Source organism: Elgaria multicarinata, chromosome 11 (assembly GCF_023053635.1).
Source record: "Elgaria multicarinata webbii isolate HBS135686 ecotype San Diego chromosome 11, rElgMul1.1.pri, whole genome shotgun sequence".
In the NCBI taxonomy this organism is placed as follows: domain Eukaryota; kingdom Metazoa; phylum Chordata; class Lepidosauria; order Squamata; family Anguidae; genus Elgaria; species Elgaria multicarinata.
In genome coordinates, this window is record NC_086181.1 from 17590258 (window position 1) to 17616678 (window position 26421).

General features: G+C 47.0%; 2 protein-coding genes across 11 annotated transcripts in view; both read left to right on the plus strand.

Annotated features, from left to right (window-relative positions):
- The window catches only part of PPFIA3 (PTPRF interacting protein alpha 3), a 140274-nt gene that overhangs the window by 96136 nt on the left and 17717 nt on the right, over positions 1-26421 (plus strand). The gene's annotated exons all lie outside the window — the stretch shown is intronic.
- TRPM4 (transient receptor potential cation channel subfamily M member 4) overlaps positions 1-26421 on the plus strand; it is a 47411-nt gene that overhangs the window by 2461 nt on the left and 18529 nt on the right. The window contains exons 3-14 of the mRNA XM_063137766.1: positions 327-504; positions 1775-1955; positions 6783-6949; positions 9070-9247; positions 16745-16809; positions 17867-18049; positions 19392-19491; positions 19771-19886; positions 20151-20495; positions 22333-22461; positions 23940-24069; positions 24683-24828. Of these exons, the coding sequence (XP_062993836.1) occupies positions 327-504; positions 1775-1955; positions 6783-6949; positions 9070-9247; positions 16745-16809; positions 17867-18049; positions 19392-19491; positions 19771-19886; positions 20151-20495; positions 22333-22461; positions 23940-24069; positions 24683-24828 (1918 nt within the window). The remainder of the gene's footprint in view (positions 1-326; positions 505-1774; positions 1956-6782; positions 6950-9069; positions 9248-16744; positions 16810-17866; positions 18050-19391; positions 19492-19770; positions 19887-20150; positions 20496-22332; positions 22462-23939; positions 24070-24682; positions 24829-26421) is intronic.

The following is a 26421-nucleotide window of genomic DNA, read 5'->3' on the forward strand; positions in this document are numbered from 1 at the left end:
GCACATTTCACTTTGGCTCTGTTGGTGTCCACTGTAGAATAGTTACAATTCAAACCGTCTTTGTCCACATTGAGTATCTTGATGCTAGCCAGTTACGCAAGCCCTCAAAACGGTGCACCAGCATTTTTGTGTTTAGACAACGACCAAGAAAGGATTAACCTAGTAGCAGTTTAGATTTGATAACAATGATGTAAAGGCAAAAAGGATGTTATACCAGAAAAGCAGAATTGTCTTACAATGTTGTTACACTGAACAATTCATATAGAAGAGGGCCTGAACACAATATACATCTTAAGATCTCTTCTTTGTGCTTCCGCGTCCTGCAGCGCCCCCTGCCTGTGCCAGTGTGGGAGCCCTCGTAGCAGCCACGTTGCTGTGGCCACAGAAGACGCCTTTGGAGCAGCCATTGTCAGCAAATGGAACTCAGCCCAGCATACAACAGAGGGCCCCACCGATGCCTATGGCGAGATGGAGTTTGTGGGCATGGGCCGCAGGCCCAGCAAGGTGAGTTTGTCATAGGACGAAAGCTAAGCTAACCATGGGATGGAGGACAGCGGGATTGCGGCAAGAGAACGTGGTGCCGCAGCAGCTTAATCTCCTGACTCTACAACAGCTTTTTCCAACCTGGTGCCCTCCAGATGCTCAGGGTGACCATATGAAAAAGAGGACAGGGTTCCTGTATCTTTAAGAGAAAAGGGAATTTCAGCAGGTGTCATTTGTATGCATGCAGCTCCTGGTGAAAGTCCCTCTTCATTATAAAAGTTAAAGCTGCAGGAGCCCTGCCCTCTTTTGTACAGTAAACAGAAACAAAAGAGGGCAGGTCTCCTGCAGCTTTAACTTTTGTAATGAAGAGGGAATTTTGCCAGGTGCTGCATGCATACAAATGTCACCTGCTGAAATTCCTTTTCTATACAACTGCTAAAGATACAGGAGCCCTGTCCTCCTTTCCATATGGCCACCCAACTCCAGATGTGTTGGGCTTAGTGGTGTAGTGGAGCCAGGGTTTGCAATGATGCAGCACTGATACTTTTTTATTAGCAGGGATACTGATGTCATCTGCCACCACTCCAAACTTCCCTGTTCCCTCTGAGCTTAGTTGAAATCCTCACAGTAGCTTGGGGGGAATTAATCTTCCCAACAACAATATATTGTTCCCTGTTGTAATGCAAAGTATTGGAGTTCCCTCCTTGAATTGGCCATTGAGACCCACTAGCTTTATAAAGGACCTGCTCCTGGTGGAGATAACGCTGCTAGAACTGGATTGTTGATATCATAGAATCATAGAATAGCAGAGTTGGAAGGACCCTACAAGGCCATTGAGTCCAACCCCTTGCTCAATGCAGGAATCCACACTAAAGCATCCCTGACAGATGGTTGTCCAGCTGCCTCTTGAATGCCTCTAGTGTGGGAGAGCCCACAACCTCCCTAGGTAACTGATTCCATTGTCGTACTGCTCTAACAGTCAGGAAGTTTGGATCAACGCAGTTGCCTGCATTTGGGGGCTCTCCTTGCGGGGACTGTCATGATGAGCACCTTCACTTCAAAATTTAACACTATACCACTGGCTAGGCTCTCTGGAGATGATGGGAGTTGCAATCCAACACATCTGGAGAACACCAGTTTAGGGAAGGCTGCTCTACAATCTAAGACAAGAGGGAGAGCATTGTGCATGGTGCGGGGGGGGGGGGGGGTTCTAGTGCTGGGTTACTGCGGGATGGATCTGTGAGTCAGGATTTGCCTTCTTAGCCTTTCCCCCCTGCCCTCCCCACTGCAGTTCATTCGCCTGTCGGACACATCCGACCCCGCGTCCGCCTACCGCTTGGTAATGCACCATTGGAATATCCCGGAGCCCAACCTGGTGGTGTCAGTGGTAGGGGGTGAAGGAGAGGTGCGTGTGAGGGCCTGGCTGAAGGATGTGCTACGAAAAGGGCTGGTCAAAGCTGCTCAGAGCACAGGTAAGAGACATCTTTTGCTGTGTTTTCATTCTAGCCCTTGGCTCTTTGAGCATTGGTATTTTGATGGCATGTGATCAAAACATTGCACTTGTGCCTGGGAGGTCCGTGGTCCTGCTGATGTGGAAGCCTGCAGCTTGCAACATTGGACTGCAGTGAGGATCTTTGCCCCTGATCCTATCCACTCTTTGTACTGCATGGAAGGCAATAAGATCATATAAAGACTATATAAATGCTAAGAATTATTTTAGCAATGATCTGGTTTTCAAATTAAGGATGATATTAACCCTGTGATAATCTCTGAGTTCCAGTGTTCCTTATCTGGTCTGCGCCAAGTGAATAAATATATAAATTATGTAGATCAAATGTTTCTAAGTTCAGGATTTTTTAAAAAAAATATGAAAATAAAGAATATACAGTTTGATATCATGAGTGACTGGAGTGTTACATTTCAACCAGGGAGATAGATGTTTAAATCCATTTACACTGCCTTTGGATCAATGAATAACTAGATGAATAAATGAAATAAAATACATCCAAATATGCATGATTTATTACAAACAGGAACTTGACATTTCTGTTTTCAGAACTCTGGATTTCTTAGTTCAGGATCCAGGCATTTCAAGCAGTTTAAATGCCTTGACAAAAATGGTATGAGACCTTGTGTGAACAGATTTGACTCAGTACACTCAGTGGCTCGGTTCAGATTACCATATGTTGGTTTATTGAGCTGAGATATATAGGAGCCTTTTGCCCACTTTTTGCCCTCCATTCCTCCTGTCATAGTATGCAGCAATCAAACCAAGAACTTCCCAATGAATCACAGTTTCCTGTTTGGTCTGAACCAAAAATCGGTAGTTTCCAGCTTTGAAACAAGCCAGGATCTTAATCCAACTGCAAACCATGGTTTTAAGATCTTGGCTTATTTCAAAGCTGGTAACCCCAGTTTCTTGGTTTGGAAAAGAACAGGAAATGATGGTTCATCAGAGAATTCTTGGTTTGATTGCTGTGCACCACGAAGGGAGGAGCAAAAGGGCTGCGTGCATGGGCAAAAGATCCATGCCTACCTCAGCTTAATAAGCTGAGATATGATCATCTGAACACAGTCAATGCTTCCCTTTACACATCTGTGCTGCTTCAGATAACACATCCGGATTAAAATGGGGGGGGGATTGAGTGGTAATCATTCACCCTTCAAAAGAGTACAACAATCTCCCACCACCACGTTTTAGAAATGAATTTTCAAAGTTCACCATGGGCCAAATCCAGTCCTCAGAAGGACAGGGGCAGTGCTAGGCCTGGGCCCATGACATCCCAGTTGCAAACCTACTTCCCATGGCCTGGATTTATTCCCCAGAGCCCTGGGTGCCAGTGGAAGGTGTTTTTCTCATCTTAATTGCCAATTTTCAAGGCAGATTGCAGCTGGGGAGGAAAGGGTTAACTCGCTCCCCAGATGCTACACCCCTGCCCCATACAATATTCTCCTGCACGGCAATTAAGCATAGAGAAAAAGTTCCTTTGGTAGCTTGGGATGATCCAAGTCAGGGTGCAAATTAACTGAAGAATGTATTATAGTTGAGATAAATTGGATAAGAAATTAATTGTCTGGCTTTGCCTCCTGTGAAATTTAAATAAATCCTAGTAATTATTTTAAAATCTGCATACCTAGACCTTACTCAGCACATGCAGTTTTATGCAGATCGGTGCCCTATGGGCCTAGGAAAGGAAAGGAAAGGAACCTCTCATGCAAGTACTGAGTCATTACTGACTCTTGGAGGGACGCCAGCTTTCGCTGACGTTTTCTTGGCAGGCCTTATAGCGGGGTGGTTTGCCGTTGCCTTCCCCGGCCGTGATTACCTTTCCCCCAGCTAGCTGGGTACCGACCTTGGGAGGATGGAAGGCTGAGTCGACCCAAGCCGGCTGCCTGAGAACCAGCCTCCGCTGGGATCGAACTCAGGCCGTGGGGAGAGTTTCGGCTGCAGAAACTGCTGCTTTACCGCTCTGCGCCACACAAGGCTATATGGGCCTAGGAACTGTATGTTTTAAGTGCTTAGCAATGCCCCAGCTGAGGTGTTACTGACTGGCTCTCCCTGCTATCTATCCCAGGTGCAAAAATTGAACAGTGTCTGTGGGAATGGGGTGGGGTGTCTTTCTTTCTTTTATGAAAACTTTACCCAGCCTGTTCAGTCAATACTCTCATGGTATCTGACGTCTGTAAAACAGTTAAAACAATAAAGCAATATTATAACAAATAAAATTAAATACCTCTGAGACACGAATAAAAAACCATACCATACAGAAGCATCAGTGTCAGATTAATAAACAGGCGTCTCTGCTTAATGATCCTTTTGGCGCTGCCCAGGTCCAGGAATAACAGATGGTCATGGGAGAGCCCCAAGTTGAACTGCTTTCATCCATGGGGATTTATAAGAGTCCATCCAGACCATGGAGGTGAGCGAATTAGGGATAGGACTTAAATTGCAACGGAGCCAGAAACAGAGTGTATGTATCCACCCTATACATTTTAGGGTACTCAGCCCAACTTCCAGATTTAAGACTGCACTAGCGACACATCTTGGAACTCCGAATATTGGTCTTAGAAAGGAAGATTGAACACCTTCCAATGAGTTCTTATAGAGAGGAAGCCATATCGGGGCACCAAACAGAAATTGGGACACCACCTTTGCTTTATAGACCCGAGTGGTGGCTGGAACGTATTGCCCGCCCCTGGAGAGAAAAAATGAGAAAGCGCCCCGATTAAGTGCTCCGCCCTAACTTTAGCCGGAGTTACAGCAAGCTGCATGGGGGCCATGTTCCCCATATGCCTTGGGGCTACGGGACCACGACCAAAACAGTGTACTTCTGTATTTAAGCTGGTTACCTATACCCAAATATAGGAGGGCATTATCCCTAGCAAGGCTTAATGCTATGCCTTCTAGGGAAATGGAGGGCAGATTTGGGAAAGTTCCACTATCAGATAGATACTGCCCCTGTAACAACGAGGAGGTGGAATCTATCTCCCACGTATTATTCAACTGCAGCTTCTACCGGGAGGCAAGAAAAGCCCTTATCCATCTTTTCACACAACGATTACCTGGACGATCGTCCGTGACCCTTACGTCGGTCTTTTTACAGGCCCAGGCTAAGCATACCACCGAACAAGTGGCTGAATTTCTTAACCAGGCAATCCTTACCAGATCAGTTATGGGGACAAGACTTCCTTTTGTTTCTAGTACAGAACTTTAAGGAGGCTTCATGCCATCATACTCTGTTTTAATTCCATGTATTTTAAATATTTATTATGTGTTTTTACACGTTTTATTGGTCTGTTGACTGTAATAAAGAATTGATTGATTAATAAACAGATTCAGGTTTTGTTTAAAAAGACTTGGGAAAATTAAAAAGTCTTTGACAACAAAAAGGAATTAGACAACAGGTTGTTTTGTAGTGGGGTGGGAAATAATTAAGAGCTCTGACCTGCTGCTTGCTTTTCAAAGCAGCTTTCTAGCAAAAGACGTGGCTGACCAGGACATTAAAGCTGTACTGCCCCACCTTCTCAATGGTACTACTAAAAGTATATGAGAGTTAATTGAAATACACTAAAATGAGATGAAGTGCATTGGCTAGAGATAGCACTATTTTAAACAAAAAACTGCAATAATACAAACACTCAGGGTTTTTGTTTTTTAAAAAATAGCAATCCCAGTGAGCTCTAAAAAAAAACCCCTAGGAAATAGAGTGGCTTTTTTTCCCCTTTATGATTGATTTGACTCCAGGGATCCCCACCAGGCGTTAGTCTATTAGTTTTGATCAGAATGTCTTAGTTCAACACCTGCTGTGGGAGTGTACAAGATTTATTTATTTATTTATTTATTTATTTATTTATTATACTTATATACCTCTCCCATAGCCAGGGCTCTCTGGGCGGTTCACAGAAGATGAGGAGGAGGAGGGAAGGACTGGAGAGGCAGCAGCAATGGAGAATGTTATATACCAACTACTGCTTGTTTAGGATATACAGAGGAAAATATTAAGGACTCTGTTTGAATTTTGGTGCTTGTTTTGGAGGCATCCTGTGTTTCTTTACATGTACAAGTGCATTCAAACAGTATGTGGTTGAATTTCACAAGTAACAGAAGATGTGTACCCTGGAAGAGGTGATGATTGCAAAGTTACAGGTGCTGCATGTTCCTTTACAGAAGGCTGTTTGTGTATGTACGAAAAAGAGGGAGAGAAAGGAACATTCTCTCTCTCTCTCTCTCTCTCTCTCTCTCTCTCTCTCTCTCACACACACACACACACACACACACACACACACACAGAGAGAGGGAGGGAGGGAGGGAGGGAGGGAGGGGTGCTGTTTCTGGCTATATTTGTAATAGCAAAACATATTTAAAAAGTGCACTGCAGGCCTTCTGCATGGGTGTGGAGGCTTTATAAATAGGGAATGGATACACAGAGGGACATTTCTGGGCTTGTCCTTCTGTGTGTACTTTATGAGATAAGCAGTTCATGTATATGTGACTGGGGTGGCCTTTGTCCAACGGGTGTGTCTCAGAGTGAAATGATTGTCATCCCTCTTTCATTTATGGCCATTTCTCAACCAGAGATTAGCTACAGTAAACGGCCCTGTTTGGAGGGCCATGTGTGGGAGGTTCAGGCAGTGTTCTGAGGGCTTTGAACGTACTCAGAAAAGCACTCCCTTTTAAAAAAAAATCTCACAGAAAAATGTTTTCTTTTACTTCAGGTCCAACATTTACAAACGTTCAAAAGCTTCAAAACTTTGTAACATGCTCCGTGTTGCTGTAATGGTTTCCCACTCCCACACAGGTGCCTGGATTATGACTGGTGGCCTACAAGCTGGCGTGGGGCGCCATGTTGGCGAAGCCGTGCGGGACCACACCACAGCCAGTACCAACCCCAGCACTCATGTGGTGGCTATGGGCATTGCTCCGTGGGGCATTGTGGAGCAGCGCCACTGTCTTGTGAACCCCAAGGTATGGTTGGGGGGTGATCGAGGAAACTGCTGGGCCCACCACACTGAGGATGGCATGGCATGGAAGGGTTATTACCCTGTAAAAGCCCTCCCTGGACCCAGCAGTTGATGCCATCCAGCTACAAATACACCGTTTTAGGGCCACATGCTCGAGAGGGCGGTGGCAGCACAGCTGCAGAAGCTTTCGAAGAATATGGAGTACCTTTCTGGACCCATTTCAGTCTGGGTTCAGGCCTGGTTTGGGGACGGAATCAGACTTGGTCACCCTGATGCATGATCTTTATTGGGAGAGAAACAGGGAGAATGTGACCCAGTTGCTTTCCCTTGATCTTTCAGCAACTTTTGATACCATCAGAACAGCATCCTCCTGGACTGTGGTGTCCTCCTGGAATGGCTCCGTGAGGTTGGAGCGCTGCATTGCAGTGGTTCTGTTCCTAGCTGTGGGTCTTGTTCCAGAGAGTGACTTTGGTGGACTGTGTCTCGGCCCCTTGACAATTGTGCTGTGGGGTGCCACACCAATGCTTTCAAACATTTATATGAAGCAGTCATTAGTGGGTTTGGGGCAAGGTGCCATCTGTATGCAGATGACACCCAGCTCTTGTTTCTCTGTTACTGACCTAGACCTGTGCCTGGATGTAGTGGTGGGCTGGATGAGGGCCAGCCAACTAAAATTGAATCCTGGTAAGACAGAAGCGCTATAGGTGGGGTGGTTCCTGGATCTGGGAGTTGAGTAATTTACCTGCCCTGGATGGATTTTCACTCCCCTGACAATGACAGGCGTGTAGTCTGGGAGATGTTCTTGGATTCACCTGTCACTCAAGATCCAAGTGGCCTTGGTAGCAAAAGCACAAATTACCAGCTCCGGATGGTCTGACAGCTACGACCATTCTTGGCCAGGGATAGCCTGGACCCAGGGGCTGCCTTGATGGTGCTGCATTGGTGCCACGTCTCCACAAAACCCAGCGCTTTTGCTCCTCCAGGTTTGAGCTGGGTAATCCCCATGCCAAGGAGCAAATGCGGGGTTTACAGCTGTCCCTCCCTGGCTTTCCCCCTTACCTGCTGCAAAACACAAAAGGCTCCTCTTCAAAAGGGAAACTTTTCTCACCACGCCAGAGGCAGCGCGGGGCATTCCGGGTGGCCGTTCAGCTTTCCATTCTGTCCCCTCCTCCTCCTCCCATGGCTTCTGGGGACCAATAAGAGGTTGCCTCGGCCTTCCTCCCCCAGTGTGTCTCCAAGCGAGGACAGCCAGGCAGAATTGCTGGGCTGACCTCGTTCTTGCTGGGAAAGTTGGGGGAGGTCCCCGACTTTTCAGCCACACGTCTTTGCCTCTTTGCCCTGGGGTGGCTTTGAATCAGCAGCTGCATCATATAACCGAAGCAGCGCACATTCAGAGCCACCCAGGGCAAAGACGACGTCAAGACAGCCCCCCACCCCACCCCAGTTATCCATGCATTGGTAACCTCAAGGTTGTACTATTGTAATGCACTTTATGTAGGGCTGCCTTTGGGATTGGTTCGGAAGCTGCAACCATTGCAGAATGTGGTGGCTAGATTGTTCAGTGGAACTTCCTACCACGAACATGCAACTCCTTTGTTTTAGAGCGGCTGACGATTAGCTACGGAGCTATGTTCAAGGAGATAGTGCTGGTTTATGAGGCCCCAAACAGCTCAGGGGCAGGTTATCTGACAGACTGCTTTCCCCCGTTTAAGATGCCCCTGTACATTCTGAGGGGAAGGCCTTGCTTATGGTCCTATAGCCTACTCTTTGTTTGTCTATGATGTGGGGCAGGGCCTTCTCTGTGGTGGCGCCCACCATGTGAAATGATCTCCCCATTGAAATCAGGCGGGCCTCCAGTGTGGAGCGTTTTCCTCGACAACCTACGACACAATTGTTTGGCAGGGTGTTTCCCTGACTGTTAGCATTGGCAGTTATCTCTTGTTATTTTAATGAGACGTTTTATTTTATTACTGCTTAATCATTTTACTGAATGTTTTTATAGCATTTTATGTGCTTTTTTTTTTTTAAGGAAAAGCAGTGTAGAAATTTTCTGCAATAAATAAATGAGTGAATAATGTAACAGGACGGAATCATTCCAGCTCTTGATTCATTTGCTCCCTGTAGGGTTCGTTCCCGGCACGTTATCCTCGGACAGTCCCTGTTAGCCCTTTCTGCCCTTTAGATGCCAACCACTCTGCCTTCTTCTTGGTGGATGACGGGACGCAGGGCAGGGCAGGCGGTGAGGCCTCCTTTCGTGCCCGCCTGGAACGCCACATTGCCCAGCAGAAAGTGGGAGCTGGTGGTGAGAGCCTTCCCCCCTTCCCCTGCATTGCATTCCCCTTTGCTTACCATGGTTGCTCCAACTTGCTCCCAGTATGCTCTACGGCAGAGGTAAGCACCCTCCAGATTTCAGACCACAATTCCCATCAGCCTCAGCCAAGATGAACAATGGTAAGAGAATATGGGAGTTGTAGTCCAAAATATCAGGAGGGCACCGGGTCGCCTATCTCTGCTCTATGGATTGTATCCGGGCTTACGGGAGTTTCCAGACAAGCCTTTTATCATGCAGCCGCCTTGCCTGATTCATGCAATTTTCCAGGGGGTCCAAACGGGGTCATCTTCTACTTGTAACCTTCCCAAGGCGTCTTCTGTGCATTTTCTTCCCACAACAAATCTGCTCAGGAGGGAAAGGCAGAATAGCTGCACAACGCCTTTTGACTAACAGCACTAGCAGCCGTCTGCCTGGAAGCAGACTTCCAGTAGCCCCATTGAAATCAGTGGGACCTAAGGTGGACATGACTACCTTAAGTCTCAGTTATGTCTAAGCCTGAATCCAACCCTTTGGACAGACCTCACGGTTTCTTTGCTATCTATCCTTGTTTGCAAATCACACCTCTGCCCCATTTCCTATTGCTTCCGAAACTAGCAACTCACCTTTAAATACAAAATGCGCTCCTTCTTGCTTTAATGTGGGCCTGATCCCATTCCAGCTACCCACAGCTAAAAAAAAGAGCCTGTTCTGTCATGGTTCCTGCTTCAGCTGTCCTTGATTGCACTCTGTCTATTACTGTCACTTCTATTTAATGTTAAATTACATGCCACGGTGACTGTACGTCTCCTCTTCAGATTCACACATCTTCATAGACTCACCAAAAACGTATCAAATAAATACTCCAAACGAAACTAGGCCTGATGGTGAGACAATGTGGTGTGGTGGTGCCCCCCCCTCAGAAAAAGGTCCCATTTCCTATTGTTACGGAAAAACTGGAGCCCACACGGAGAAACTGGAGTCCACACCTAAGTTATTGTCCAAACAGATAGCTTTATTCGCTAGCGAAACAGCAGCCCGGGATGAGTCCACGGGCAGCTGCCCTGGGGACTGGGAGGAGGGGCTTTTTATACACGCCCCTCATGCAGAGGAAACGCCCACACTTTTACACAAAGGAATTGCGTGCGCATCTTGGCAGCATAGCACAACCGGTTCAAACCTGTTCGGTAGGAATGTCTGCCTCGGACTTCAGGCATGCGCAAAGAACACGGCCTTCATTAAGGTCATAACCGGAAATGACAGCCAGTTCCCTCACATTCCCCCCTTTGATACACTCTTAGCGAAGGCACAGAGTGCTATCATTATCCTAGATTGTCATCATTGACAGGGACTGGCCTGTAATCCTGCAAGGCCATTAGATGCACTGCAGTACGTTTATCTGCAATTTGCTCTATCATGTCCTTCAAACTTTGTATAATCATTGGCATAAGACAGGGTAACAGCAAGCATAACATAATTCTTATAACAACAATACTGATAATCTCTTTTAGCCCACCAAACTAATTGAACCATGAGCCTAAGCCCTGGCCTGAAGTGAGCTTGGCCATGGGCGATTAGGAGGTATGACGGTTTGATTTGGTCAATAGGACAAGATAGTTTGGTTCAGCGTGGTAATGGTCTGACACGGGGTTTCTCCGATCTTGGGACCCCCGGAAGATATTCTTTGGATGCACCACCTTCCAATTAGGGTGTTTGTCAGCATTTACTGACCATGGGGATTGGGGTCAGTGGTCTCATTATACGGCTGGCTGACATTGTATTCTTGGGCTTCCTAAGGCCATTGGTCTCCTAGGTTGGTTCCTCCGCATACATAACAATTAGATACATTCAGAGTCGCAGCGACAGTTTCTGCAAAAGTGACAAAAAGGTTGCGCGCTATCTCTGGCACTTCAAAAGGCTGTTCGACTTCTTTCTAAAGTCTTGGAAGAAGTGCTCTTGTATGGTGTGGCCTGTTTCTACAAACTGGGTGAGCTTCAGATAAATCCGCCCCAGGGGATCTGCTCCCCGTCCATGAATGCGGAGCCCGAATTGGTTCCCAAAAGTGGTCACGAACTGTTGTGGGTTAAAAACAGTAAAATTCACTAAGTTGCACTGTTGTGCTTTGCAGTTACTGAGGACTGGCACTTTGGTTAAAGAGGCGTGGATTTTACTAAGGGGGGGTGTTGTTGAATAAGTGGCCCACCATACACAGTTCTAATAAGGACAGCTGTTATCGCAATTGGCTTGTTTGGGGATGGTAGTCTGCATCGGGTCTGTGGAGGGGCATATATATTTGTCTTTGTGCATGTATGTTTTCTCCCAACTGAGATCCCCACACTGATCTGGCCAGTGGGAGATCTTACAAGGGTCTATGATCACAGAAGCTGGAGAATTTGGGGTTCTAAGGGGTATTTTCTACAATAGTGTACCTTGCTGGTTAGCATCTCTGACCTCTAGGTGCCATTTAACAGGATTTTCTCTGGGATCAAAACATGTGACTTTGTCATTCAGAGAACATGCTGAGAAAGAAACATTACGGAAAGTGCAAGACGTTTTGGTCTCAGTACACTGCAATTTACTCTGATATATAATAGTCTGTTTGATTTGGTTATGCAGTTTCACTGTTTGTATACAAGAGGAGCAGAGATCAAGTTTTGACTTCTGGGATGATATGCTCAGGGTCAGCAGGAAGAGCAAAATAGGCAAAACATGCTTCGGGCGGTGTCCACCTCTTCTTTCCAGGTTGAGAGGGGATGCAGCGCCCCCAGTTATTTCGCTCCCTCGGTTGCCGGTCCCGAGGAGTCTTCTCCCGTCGCGTCCAGCGGTGAGGGCTGTTTCCTCAGGGTGAGCTTTAGGCCCGCGGCTTTTGTGGCCTGCCATCTCTCGGGTGCGGCTAATTTTGCTCGGCTCCAATGAATCCAACTGGAATTCCCTTGGACCTTTAAAGCAGTAGGCGTAGTTGGTCATCCACTTTGGTCCGTGGGTTTCCAGCAGGGCTTTCATGGAGTGCGAGGCAGTGATTTCTATGTGCTGTCCATAGGTAAGTTTAATGGCTTCAGTTAAGGGCAGGCATGCGGCAGCGATACATCGGAGACATCCTGGCCAACCTCTGCTCACATGATCAGTATTCTTGCTTAGGTATGCTACAGGCCGATTCCACGAACCCACTCTCTGGGTCAGAACGCCCACGGCTGTGCCCTTCTTTTCGTCTACATAGAGGTGGAAGGGCTTGCTGATATCAGGTAGTCCTAGAGCGGGTGGACTGGTAAGGGCTGATTTAAGATTCCGGAGGCTCTCTTTTGCTTTAGATGTCCAGTCTAGGGTCCCGGATTCAGGGACTTTCTGTTTCAAGAGTTCATAGAGGGACTGTGTCAGGGCGGCGTAGTTCAGGATCCAGATCTGGCAGTACCCTGCCATGCCCAGGAAAACTCATAATTCTTTTTGTTCCGGGGCTGGGGTATACAATTGATTGCCTGGGTCCTGCTGGCAGCTAAAAGTTGAGTGTTCTTCTTGATGATAAAGCCCAGATATGTCACTTCTTGTTTGCAGATTTGGGCTTTGGCTTGACTAGCACGGTAACCTGCAGTCTCCAGATGTCTGAGCAGGGCGATGGTGTTCTGGATTCTTAAAAAAAAAGATAACAAGTCCATGTCTGCAGGGGCTTTTCTTTTGATGCATTTACAAATGAAGCCAGTAAAAACAATTCACTGAGCATTTATATTCCTTGGCTGATCATGGTTCTCAAAAAAAAGTCTTTCAGTCATTGAAGAGTCTGATCAATGTCCATCTTGTGAGGTCTTAAAACACCTGGTCTTTAAACAGGGAGGTCATGATGATTCTTGGCACATCAGGGGTAACAAATCCCATCTTTCTGGGTTCTTGAAAACTTTGAGTTATTGTGCTAATTCCAAGTCTTCTTTTGCATAAGGTGGATTCAAATACTGAGAAATGGGCTAGCTCCAATTATGGCAGCTGTTTGTAGACAAATTAGCCAATTCTTTTGGCAACATCAGGGCTTCTAACAGATCAACTGTTAATTCTCCATGGGTCACTGCTCTATAGGCAGTCACAAATCTTCTTTCTTTCCAAATCTGTCCATGTGATATTTTGAATCAGTAAATATAGTCTTTTGCCTGAAACAAGCATCAGGGCTTCTGTGCATACTACGAGTTCAGCTGCTTGTTGTACAATTGTAGCTGGATCCATCAGTAAACAACTCGAGGTCATCGTATAGGTCTGGGCGAGGTTTGGTGCCAAGTTGCAAGACTTCAAGTCATGCTCTGGAACTTCTTCTTTGTAGTTCAGGTATCAACGTGGCAGGATTCAATGAGGCAAGCCTTGGGTCCACAAGGAGGTTGATCTCATATCTGGACTGGCAGGTGGGGTTCAGGTGTCAGCTTCTTCCACTGTACTCCACTGGTCTGTGCCACGTTTTTGGCACAGCACGCTTGAGGCTGGTATTGCAAACACAGTAATGCAAGCTGGAGTTTTTAATTGCTTTAATCATTTCACAAGTCCATTTTTAAAAAGTAATAGCTGTATTCTTCTTCTGGCTTCTAATTTCAAAGGATACTGATGCAAGAACACAGGGGTGCTTTTAGACTTCAATTGTAGTTGCATTTAGGGCTGGGCAATTTTCAGAACACAACGTTCAAAACACACACAAAAATATAGCAATTCAGTATTTCCAATCTTCGTCAGCAGAGGACGCAAGATTGTCCATTCACTAACTTTTTCAAGGCAGGGGTCTTTTACCCCCCTTTTCCTTCTGGTCAAAAAACCATGCCACGTACACTAACCTTCAAACACTTTCCTTTTTCTTTTCTTTTTCTTTTTCTTCCTCCCCTATGTTTCAACTTCTTATCTTTCTTTACGTCTTGTATTCACATACTTTTACATACTTCTGGCATTTAGCAACATACTTTTTCTTTCTCCCATCTTGGCACAATGGTTGGCAAAACTATTTGTGCTTACAAGGAGCTTTTTAACTCAGGCAGTGAATCTTCAAAGCTATGGAAGACATTTCTTCCGTGAAATGGGGTTCTACATTTCTAATTATCTGAGGTTAGTGAAAGACAAAATACACAAAGTCTTCAAAATCTTTGGACTACTTCCACTGAGAACAAAACTTTTACTGAAACAAAACTGCTTATCTCTAGCTGCTAAGCATAGAGAAGCAAAAAAAAACCACTAGGGAGGAGGCGAAGGGGGATCCGTAGGAGGGAAACAAAAAAACGTTCTCTTTTCACTTGGGCCGGGTGGAAAACATAAACTGACATTTATTTATTTTTTTCACTTTAACACAACACCAACTTTTCTGTAGTAGCGGAACTGAACAGTGGGCATTGTTGGTGGGGGCCTCATCTGGGGCACCGTAGGCGAAACATAAGGCGGCGGCAGTTCTTCCTGAGGACAAGGTATGATTGGTTTGTCCTTTGAAGCACTGTAAGTGAGCTGCCTCAGGCGGTGGGCTGGATTCTTTTTATCTTTCTTCGCCTTTGTACATTACACTGGGTAGTGTCAAAAAAAAAAACTTCTGCAAAAAAGCTCTACCATGAATCTAATGGAGTGGAAGAACCTCCCCCCATCCTAACTTTCTAAACTCACCAGACAGACAGACAAATCAGGTGGGTAGACAGGGAACCAACTGGCTATCGGTAGTGGGGGAGTCAGCTGGTGAAACAATAGGTTCACAATCACACGCTGCCAGCCCACGTTGCCGGAATTTCCAGGTACCAAATGGCACCAGAGGACTGATGGATCCAACGGCCAACTATGGAAATCAGGCTGCCATTCACACACCAATTACACAGACAACACCCTCTTTCCCAAATCCAGCCCAGCAGAGAAACAGAAAACAGAGAAACCTTCCGGCTTCTGAGGGGTTGATCCAGCCCCTCCTTCAGCTCCTGGGAGCCGGCTGAACAGAACAGAAACAGATTACAGAGAGAAACATTCCGGCTTCTGAGGGGTTGATCCAGCCCCTCCTTCAGCTCCTGGGAGCTGGCTGAACAGAACAGAAACAGATTACAGAGAGCTCATTGTTACTTGCCTGTTTGAAGTTCCGGCGCCGGTTAGAAAGGTATCTGTAGCAAAACTTCCACAGAGGTTCAGCTGCGTCCACGCCGCCCCCTCAGGTCGGTCCGTCTCCAGATCACCAGGCATCAGCGAAGCCGAAGGCAAGCTGACGGCGCGCTCCCGATGAGTGTCGGCGGACGCCTGGGGGGGAGCTGCGAGGAGGCAAGCTGGAGTGGGGGAAATCTCCCTGGCAGGCTGTCCAGTACTCCGTGAGGTTTCCTTGTTGAAGGAAGCGGCCCCACGTTGGGCGCCAGGAATGTTACGGAAAAACTGGAGCCCACACGGAGAAACTGGAGTCCACACCTAAGTTATTGTCCAAACAGATAGCTTTATTCGCTAGCGAAACAGCAGCCCGGGATGAGTCCACGGGCAGCTGCCCTGGGGACTGGGAGGAGGGGCTTTTTATACACGCCCCTCATGCAGAGGAAACGCCCACACTTTTACACAAAGGAATTGCGTGCGCATCTTGGCAGCATAGCACAACCGGTTCAAACCTGTTCGGTAGGAATGTCTGCCTCGGACTTCAGGCATGCGCAAAGAACACGGCCTTCATTAAGGTCATAACCGGAAATGACAGCCAGTTCCCTCACACTATGACCATAAGGGTGAGGCAGAGGCCTAGTTCTCTCTGAGGTGCAGGTAAACCTGTGTTTGGGCTATATTACTTCAGATTTCAGCACACATGAGTGAATATTTGAAAAACAAAATTCCCTGTCAGAAGCAGGGCTCGATTAGAACCCCATTTTCTTATATCTAGGTCTAATCTACACCGAGCAGGATATTGCCCTATGAAAGTTATATGAAAGGAGTATATAAAACACAGGAGCCACTCTACTGCTTTATAGTGGTATTGAAATGCACTGACAACTGTTGCAGCCCATTGACACGTATCATATACCGCTTTCATAGTGCTATATCCTGCTTAGTGTGGCTTCTGCCTTTTATATACCGCTTTCTTATTGCTTTCATAGTGCAATATCCTGCTTGGTGTAAATTAGGCCCTAGTTTCCGAAGTGGAAGGAACTTGTATGGAGAAATGATAAATTTCTGCTCCCCTGTCTGTTGTCAGAAATAGTACAGCCCAGGCACATTTTTAGCACCCTGGGCCGGATCTACACTACTGCTTTAAAGTGCTTTATAACAGTTATAAAGCGCTTTAACTGCTTTAAAGCGCTATAAAACTGTTATAAAGCGCTTTAAAGCAATAGTGTAGATCCGGCCCTGGTGAGAATTAGGCTGGGGGGGGGGGGGCAGCGTTGCTGCCTTGTTAATTAATATATGTTAATATGCATTGCTTTCCTCCCTAGTACCCAAACATCTTCTCCCTCCCATTGTTTTTCTAGTACTTGGTCTTCCTAGGCCTCTGGGGTCTCTGCTCCCTCATGTGTTTTCCTTATTTTCTGCCTCCCATAGGTCTCGGGAGCATTGAGATTCCTGTGTTGGTGATGCTCATCGGTGGGGACTCAGCTATGTTCAAGGTAATATGGATCTGAACCTTGTGAAGGGAAGTAGTGGAGGGTTTGGGACAGTGGCACCGTCAGAGTAGAACTTTGGGGCAGACGTCAGGGCCCCATGCATCAGAATGAGCAGGTGGGCCCTGAAATGCAGCCGGGCAGGTGTACCTCATTTTGAAGGAAGTGAAGTAAACACAATGCCATGGAAAGAGCCCCCACCTGTAAGACCATTTGAAGGGAGTAAAGATATACACGTTACCATCTGAAGTCCCCCTCTCCCACCCTTAGCGCTCCCTGTAATACTGTTAAGTCCGGACTCTAAATTACTTTCCTCCACCACTGCCATGTGTCGTGGCATGTGGCACTGAAATAGGGCAAGGAACTGTGGGAAGATGGTGGGATCATTGTGTGCACAGATAGAGGAGCATGGGGTGAAATGTATAAAGGTGTTGGAAGGAAACTGAGGGCCACCAGAGAATGGAAAGGGTTTGTTGGAGAGAGACCTAATAGTGAAGGTGGTGGGAGGGGCTCCTGAACCTTAAAGGGGTGCAAAATTCTCCTTGTGGAGGGAAGCAGGGGAAGAAATCCCCAATGTTAGATTTGTAAAGATGTTTGTGAGGGGGAAAAAGGGGAGAAGACATGAGGAGGAGGATTTGGGCGGGGTGGTGGTGGATGTGCAGTAAAAGATTGTGGGTAATGAAAGGGGTGGGGCTGGTTGAGATAGAGGAGGCGTCTACATGAGGACAAATATGAGGAGGGAGGCCGCTGATCGTGCAGAGATGGAGAGGAATATGAGAGAGAGTGTATGAGGGAGAGTGTAATGGGAGTAGTTGAAGAGGGCAGACATACAGAGAGGGGATTTTTGGAGGGAAGGACAGTGAAAGGAGGCCTGTACTGTGTGGGTGTGAGGGGGGAGTGTATGAGTTGGACCAGCAGAGAACCTGATGAAAGGAGCTGTTGTGGAGTGCAGTGTGGAGAAGGAGCTGGAGGCCCAGAGGAAGAGTCTCCAGGAGAACTTAGTAGGTTCCGAAGGGGCCCATCTCCTCATGCCAACAGCTTCTATCTCGTTCGTTTCCCCCAGCGCGTATCTGAAGCTGTCCAGGCCTCTATCCCCTGCCTGCTCTTGGCAGGAACTGGGGGAGCAGCTGACTGCTTGGCTGAGTTGCTCGAAGAGACGCAACCGGGAGAATCCCTGAAGGCGCTGGCGACGAAGAAGCTGCAAGGAAAGTTCCCTGACAACGAACTGGAGGATTTGGCAGAGGAGGTGGGATCTTGGAACAACAACACACACACTCCGTCTTTTTTCTCCATGGCTTCCCCAGAACTCTTGAAATCAAGAGCAGGCATGGAATGGCTCCTCCTTTTCACTGTTGCAACCTGGGGCTTGGCTATACGGCTTGCTTGTTTACCCCGACCTAAATGCGCAGATTCCCATTTTAGGACACATGACGCAGCCGTCCATTCGTTGCAGCTCCAGGTTTTTAACACGATGATGCGCATATTCGTATTTGTGATTTACCGCGACTGATATGTGTCCTTGGGGGAGTTAAATTGCATTTTGACATGTGGGCATAAGTTCATAGGCAGGACAAAGTGATTAGCCGATTTCTGGCCTTTCCACCTATTGCGTCCTCTGGCTGCCTCGTTCCTTCCTGCCGTTTTCATGTTGTATTATATGAATCTGCGGAGGTCCGCAGATGGAGCTTTTGAAATTATAACAAAGGGAGGGACGGGCAGCGAGAGGGAGGAGACGTGTTTAGTCCTCCTCTAGCATCCTCCTCTGCTGCCTCGTTCCTTTCTGCCCTCGGTTTTCCTCTTCTATGAATCTGCGGAGATCTTCAGATAAAATTTATAGCTTCGCTTGTCTATGCTCCATACCATCATATGTGTGTATGTGCGCATTAATAACTGCACTACAAAAAAAGTTCAGGAGATAAATCACTGTTGCTGCTGCAGTGTGAAGCTTTTTGCGTAGATTCGAATCTACAAAAATTCGGGTTTATATTCATAGAATCATAGAATAGCAGAGTTGGAAGGGGCCTACAAGGCCATCGAGTCCAACCCCTTGCTCAATGCAGGAATCCACCCTAAAGCATCCATGACAGATGGTTGTCCAGCTGCCTCTTGAAGGCCTCTAGTGTGGGAGAGCAATGAGGAGCAATCCCATTGTCGCATAGACAGGGGCCTGCTTGTTGAACTGCCTTTCTGTCAGGCTCAGACCATGATGGTGGTAAGAAACAGGAGCAATCGAGGCTACTGCCTCCTTGTTTACAGGCTGTCTTCCTGTCAAGTAAGCCAGTGGTAGAAATGATGAGGAAGAGGAGGAGGAGCCATAGCAGTTGGTGACAGTGGCGGTGAGAAGGGAGACTTACTGAAGGAGGGGTCCCATGGAGGGTGACTTACCCAGGGGCCCTCAAAAACCCGGAGCTGGCACTGCCTTGAGTTAATTCAGATTTCTTCTTATTCCATATAAGTGTTTGAAATTTCCCTCCCATAACCCCAGATGGCCTCACTAGCCCCCAGAGTGCCCCCTTTCTCTCTCGGGAGAGGAAACCTCATGTTTTCTGAGAGATCTCCAAGGGTCTTTCCATGCTTCTTCTAATCAGGTGGAGCGTATTGGAGCTCTGAGGGAACTGGTGACTGTCTATTCAGACCATGAGGGTCTGGAGGAATTTGAGACTATCCTGCTCAAAGCCCTGGTGAAAGGTAGGTATCCTACTGCAGAAACTTCTGGTAATCTTGATTTTGAAACTAAGGCTTATCTCATTCCCACAAATCCTATTCCATGAACATCTCCTCCTCACAAAGATCTCCTTTTTGTGAATTTCTGCACACACTTACAAGTCTCCCGCCTTCTTGCACCCACCACCACCATCATACACACACACACACACACACACACACACACACACCATTTATAGTGCAGCAAGAGATTTTGGGGGAAGCTAAGGCTATTGGTGGTCTCCTGTTCTCCACTCCTGGCAGCCTGCAGGCGTTCAAGAGAGGCCAGCTGCTACCTGGATGAGCTGCGTCTAGCTGTGGCCTGGAACCGCGTGGACATCGCCAGCACTGAGCTGTTCCGTGGGGACATTCTCTGGGAGGTAGGCCAGCACTGACCTGGGCGGGAAGAGGGTGGTTGGGGAGGGCTTCAAAAGGCCCAGTGGGAACATGAAAGGGAAGGGGAGAAGAGGTGGGGTGAATCCTTGGGGAGCAGATAGGGGGCAGCATGGAAGAAGGGGACAGCATGGGGAATTGCTTTCAGAATTGCATGACCTGCCATTCCCTTGAGATGGAGAGCACGCTGTGCCCCCCACCCCACCCCGAAACTTATTTTGCCGTCATTCCTGCCCTGCTGTTTCTTGCAGCCCAGCCTGTTGGTGGAACCGATGCGCGACGCCTTGCTAGGGAACCGCCCTGCCTTAGTGCGCCTCTTTGTGGAGAACGGCTTGGATGTCGGGCAGTTCCTGACCTGGAAAGAGCTAGAGCGCCTGTACACGGGGGCCCCCGAGGTCTCGCTCCTGCGCCAGATTTTGCAGCGGCGCCAGGTGGCCAACCCTGAGCCCTCTCCACCTCCTGAATGCCTGCTGCTGGAGAGGCCTCCGCCCGATTTCCATCTGTGCCAGGTGGCCCACCTCCTGCAAGAGCTGATGGGGGATGTCTGCGCTCCCTTTTATGCCAGGCTGCACCCAGCTGGACACAAAGGGCCAGGGGTAAGTTGCAGCGGTCTCCAGAGGTGTGTGGGTGGTTGTGTTGGGATTGGCAGGGTACTTTGGGGAGATGAGGAGAATGTGAAGGAATCTTGTGGAGGTAGGGATTTTGGAGAAATCAAATGAACTTGGATTTCTATGAGTCCGACCTGCAGATTACGCAGTGGACTGGCTTTTTCTGAGTTTCGTGAATTCTACAGACTTGCTGTTATTTGTGGGGGAATTTGCGCAGTTTCATTTGTGTGCAAATGCGCAACACTTGCATAAGTTCACATTAGCGGAAGTGAACATTTGCGAACTACTGAAATTCTTGTACAAAAAAATCCGACTCTTTCAATGAGCAGATAATGGAGTGAAAGACACCTGACAATCCCCAAAACACAGATGGAATGGATTTAATAAAATCCACCCCTACTTGGCAGGGTGGGTGTGTCGTTTATCTCTGTAGTTCAAGGCTGGGGAACTTGTGGCCATCTAGAGGTTGTTGGACTCGAATCACCATCAGCCCCAGCCACTTGGCTATTTCCCTGGGCCTCAGGTCTATTCCCCAGAGCGCTGAGTGACAACTGAAACCGGCCAAATAAAGTAGGCAAAACCAAAACCAAAGCATGCATCCCAACCCCGAACACGCATTAAACATTTAATGGCTCCCTTGGCCATACAGTGGGTTTAACTAATGGCTGTTGCTTATTCCAACAAAAATAAACCACAGGAAACCCTAAGACCATCCTTCTCCAACCTGGAGCCCTCCAGTTGTGTTGGGTGACCACTCCCAGAATTCCCAAACGCTAGCCATGGTCCTTGGGGCTGATGGGAATTGAAGTCGAAAATATCTGGACGGCACCAGGTTGGAGAAGACTGTCCGAGACAGACTAAATGGAAAATCTCAATCTGTGACTTTATTTTTATGGTATTTATATATCCTGATCTGAAATGGAGAGCCCAGTGATCTCCAGTCCAGATTGCTGGTCAGGTTTTGCTTTGTTTAGCTTCAGTAATGCTGAAAAAACAGTAAACATTGCTGGAGTGGGCCTTCGCAGGGGGGAACTTGCAGGCCACAGGAAGGCTTACGCACTCCCCTCCTGCCCACCAATATTTCCCTGTGTTTGCTTCTGCAACCCATATTTACTTAATAACATGTAGCTCTGTCCTTACTAGTGGGTTAAAAGACAGATATTACTGTAAAGGTTGGCTTATTTATAATCGCTGCCACCACACGACATCAAAAGAAGGTTGAACAGCAATGTAATTAATTGCAACAATTACTCTTTCACTGCACTGCTTCATCAACCAGTTGTTACAGCCCATGGTTTTAGACAATAAATGATTTTTCTGATTAAAAAAAAACGTTTAATTTTTTTTAAAATGTTCAGAGACATAGTTCAAATGCAGGAACTTTATGTTCAGGGCTGTAAAATATGGGGTGGTAGCTAGTGCAGAAACGGATTTCTAATGAAGACCATTTTAAAAAAAAGAGTTTCCAGTCCTCATTGTGAAGGACTCTTCTGGAAATAAACAGAAATACATGCCTGAAAAAAGACTGTATTCCCCTGCCCAAACTCCTAATTAGGTTCTGCAAAATCTCAACGATTGGTTTCGGAATTGGAACCTTTAGGCAACTTGCTCATTTTTGAATAAAAGTTGTTGATTGGAATAATTTCCACATCCTCAGTAAATTATTGGGATTATTGTTGAGTCTAAGGTTGAGGTGGGTTATTTTGTGGGGGTGGCGGGGGAGTCAGAAATTTTGGGTAGCTTTTGAACACTCACCCCGCAAGGGTGTATCTGTGAAAGTTTCCTTAACCCATGCTGATTGTGCTTCTGTCTCTCCTCCCTGAAGACCAAGGGATTGTTACCCAATGGAGATCAAACATACCTCACCGAACTTTCACCAAACCCTTGGACCGATCTGTTTATATGGGCTGTATTGCTGAACCGTAGAGAAATGGCCATGTATTTCTGGGAAATGGTGTGTATTTATTTATTTATTACATTTCTATACCGCCCAATAGCCGGAGATCTCTGGGTGGTTCACAAAAATTAAAACCATTCATAATATAAAACAACAGTATAAAACCATAATATAAAATACAATAAAAAGTTCAACCAGATAAAAAACAGCAGCAATGCAAAATTACAAATTTAAAACACCATGTTAAAATGTATTTATAGATTGTTAAAATGTTGGGAGAATAAAAAGGTCTTCACCTGGCGTCTAAAAGCATATAATGTAGGTGCCAAGCGAACCTCCTTAGGGAGCTCATTCCACAGCCGGGGTGCCACAGCAGAGAAGGCCCTCCTCCTGGTAGCCACCTGCCTCACTTCCTTTGGCAGGGGCTCACGGAGAAGGACCCCTGAAGATGACCTTAGGGTATGATGATGAATATGCCTCTTAAAGGGACAGAGACCTTGCTGAGAATGAATCTTTCTCCGCTTCACTTGAGATGTCACGGATACGTGGCACGGAGCAGGTGTACACTGTCTCCGGCTGCTCCTCTTAGGTTTCCATATGGGAACCTCAAATTCTGCATATCTCACTGCCAGGAAGTAACTATCTTTGTAGGTCCAGCTTCTCCAACCTGCTGCCCTCCAGATGTGTTGGACTACAACTCCCCTGCTGGCTGGAGATAACAAGAGTTGAAGTCTGAAATACTTGAAGGGCACCAGGCAGGGAAGACTGGTGCAGCTGTTCCATAGTAAAGACCTGGATCAGTCCAACTATAGTTCTTTCTGATGATCTCCCCTCACCTTGTGGCTGCTTCTCCTGCCCCTCTGGTTTGCATATCCTACGAGGAGAAGGCTGATGGGAGTTACAGTCCAAAACTACTGGAGGAAACACAAGGTTTCAAAACCGGAGAGTATCCAAAATAGACCCACGAATCAAAGAGGAACGTCTCAAGATGCTGGAACAAAGATTTTATTTGTTAAAAGGCTGGATGCATTTCAGCCTCGTTTTATATCAAGGCCTCCTTCAAGGGGCCGCAAAATAACACAAGGCAACACATTGCTGAAATAGAATTTCTAAAATAGTGTAAAATTTTAGCATAGAAGAACAAAACACTTAAATCACTGCACACTGCAAATAGGCCTGTGCATGCTGACTTATAAAAACGTTTGCAGAAAGTCTTGAAATAATGTCTCCCACTAAAATTCACTGGTGACTTAGAAACAATGAATTTATGAAGAAATGGTGTGCAATTCTTAACAAGTGTTCACAAGATCTGAATAAAAGCAGGATGAAACTTCATCTTGAACACACAGCTTGCTTTTGCCCATTTCCTGAACACACAGTCTGCTTTTGCCCGTTTCTAGATTACTGAGAGTTGGATCTGATGACAGGTATCTTTCCCTTCCTGGCGCTCTGTTGGCTGTGGTTTATTTTTGTTTTCGAAGGGCTACTTCCTTGTCTCTGACCCCATTGAGGTTGTCCCTTTCCCTCCATCCCAGGCGCCTGATGCGGTGGCTGGGGCATTGGTGGCAGCACGGATGCTTCGAGAGCTTTCACACCAGGAGACGGAGGCGGAGGAAGAGGCGGCCATGAAAGACCTGGCGATGCAGTTTGAGCATCTAGCCATAGGTGTGAAGGAAGTAGAGACCGGAGAAAAACGCTGGGGGAAGGAAGGATTGGGAAGGAAGGAGGGGGTTAATTGTTTCTATTACTATGAAACTAGCTGTCTCATTTTTTTCTACTTTTGGATTCAGGGGTGTTTGATTTCAAAAGAAGCGTTTAGCTCTCACTGCTTTTGAGAACAGGCAAACAGCAGCTCCGGAACAGGGCTCAGTTGTTTAGGTGGCAGGACTAAGGTAGCCCATATGACTACCCTAGTCTACCTTAATGTGGTGGTGCCGCTAACGTCAGATCTCAGGACCAAAGCCCTGGGTCCCATGGCCCAGGCTCCAAATTGACCACCCAGAGAAAGGCAGATGAGGGAGACAGCTGCAAACAAGCCAGGTGCCTGCCCCGGTTTGCTGATGTGTAAAAATGGGAATAAATGTGTTCTTTATCAGATGCTAGATAAGATGGGGGAAAGCAATTTGTACAGTTATGGGGGCTATATCATTGAGAATGCTGTGTCATTATAAATGAGGGTAAGTTTGTTGGCACAGCAAGAGTTCCTGGAAATTTCTGGACTTAGTACGTACTCCCAAATGTGTGTCTCCTCATAAATCTTCCCTCTCCCCAACTCCAGGCGTATTTGGTGAATGTTACCGTAATAGCGAGCCCCGGGCCTACAAGCTGCTGGTCCGCCGGTCCCAGCTCTGGGGCGGAGCCACCGTCCTCCAGCTGGCACACCAGGCCGATGCCCGCCTTTTTTTTGCTCACGATGGTGTGCAGGTATGGCCATATGGAGGTTCACGTCACTTTGCTTCTGGGGTGCTTACTGCTTGAGTGTTTGCAGTGTTTCCAACATCTATTCTGAACAAGTTCCCTGTCCCTTTAAGACGGGGGTGTAGAACCTCAGGCCCTTGGGCCAAATCTGGCCCTCCAGAGTCCCCCAGTTGCCATGCCCCTTCCCCTAAGGCTTAGTTACTGGCAATAAGAGCTTTAAGCTACAATAGGCTGGAATGGTTTGTATTTGGGGGGGGGCACCCCTTTTGCCTTTGGCCCCACCCACTACTGGAATGTGGCTGAAATGGAATTTGGCCCTTGGACAGAAGGAGGTTCTGCACCCCTGCTTTAAGATAGGGTGACCCTATGAAAAGGAGGACAGGGCTCCTGTATCTTTAACAGTTGTATTGAAAAGGGAATTTCAGCAGGTCTCATTTGTATATAAGGAGAACCTGGTGAAATTTCCTCTTCATCACCACAGTTAAAGCTGCAAGTGCCTTGCCCTCTTTTAAATCTGGTCACTCTAGTATAGCTCCTGTACTTTAACTCTTGTGATGAAGAGGGAATTTCACCAGGTTCTCCATGTATACAAATGACACCTGCTGAAATTCCCTTTTCTATGCAACTGTTAGAGATACAGGAGCCCTGTCCTCCTTTTCATAGGGTCACCCTATTTAAGAGCCAGGAAGCAGGAAATATTCAGCAGGAGCAGCAGCAGTACTGTGGGTGGAGAGTCTGTCTCTGCATTGCATCTGCCTGACTTAGAACTCTTAGACTTTACTATTCATGGTATTGTTGCAATGTAGTTTTTGTCCCTTTAAGACTTAAAGGGGCAAAAATCACTTTAGGACAATATATTTGTTAGCCCAACCAAAATATTTTGGATGGCCGTGTTATAGATTTCATGCCTTAGTATGGACTTTGGAATATTCCCTATAGGCCTTTGCTTCTTAAAGGGACAGACTCCTCATCCAGGGGGAATATATGATCCTGCTTGTTCACATCTCAGGTCAAGTAGAGGAGGGGAACCAAGATGGGGAAGGGCTTGGAGACCAGATCCTATGTGGAAAGGTTGGAGAGGTTGGCTTTAGCATGGGGAAGAGATGATTAAGAGGCAATATAATAGGTGTCTTCAAATATCTGAAGGGCTGTCGCACACATGATGGACCAAATTTGCTTTCTGTTGCTCCAGAGCAGGGATTAGCAGCCTGGTGCCCTCTAGATGTTTTAGACTATAGCACCTATCAACCCCAGCTAGCATGGTCAATGGTCAGGGATTATGAGAGCCCAAATGTCTGGAGGGCATCAGGTTGCCAATCCCCGCTTCAGAAGGTAGGACCCAAACCGACAGGTTCAAATGACAAGAAAGGGGATTTTGGCTATACATCAGGGAAAACGTCCTGAGGGTACGAGCTGTTCAAGGGTGGTGCAGGATGCTTCGGGAAGCAGTGGTTGTTTGCACTCCTTCGTTAGAGGTTTTTAAGTGGAGGCTGGATGGCCACCTGTCAGGTTTCCTGCAATGGTGGTGGTGGTTTGCACTGTTGGAAAGTCTGGTGTGATTTGCAGCAGAGTTGCTTTATGCAGAGAAAGTGCGGCAAG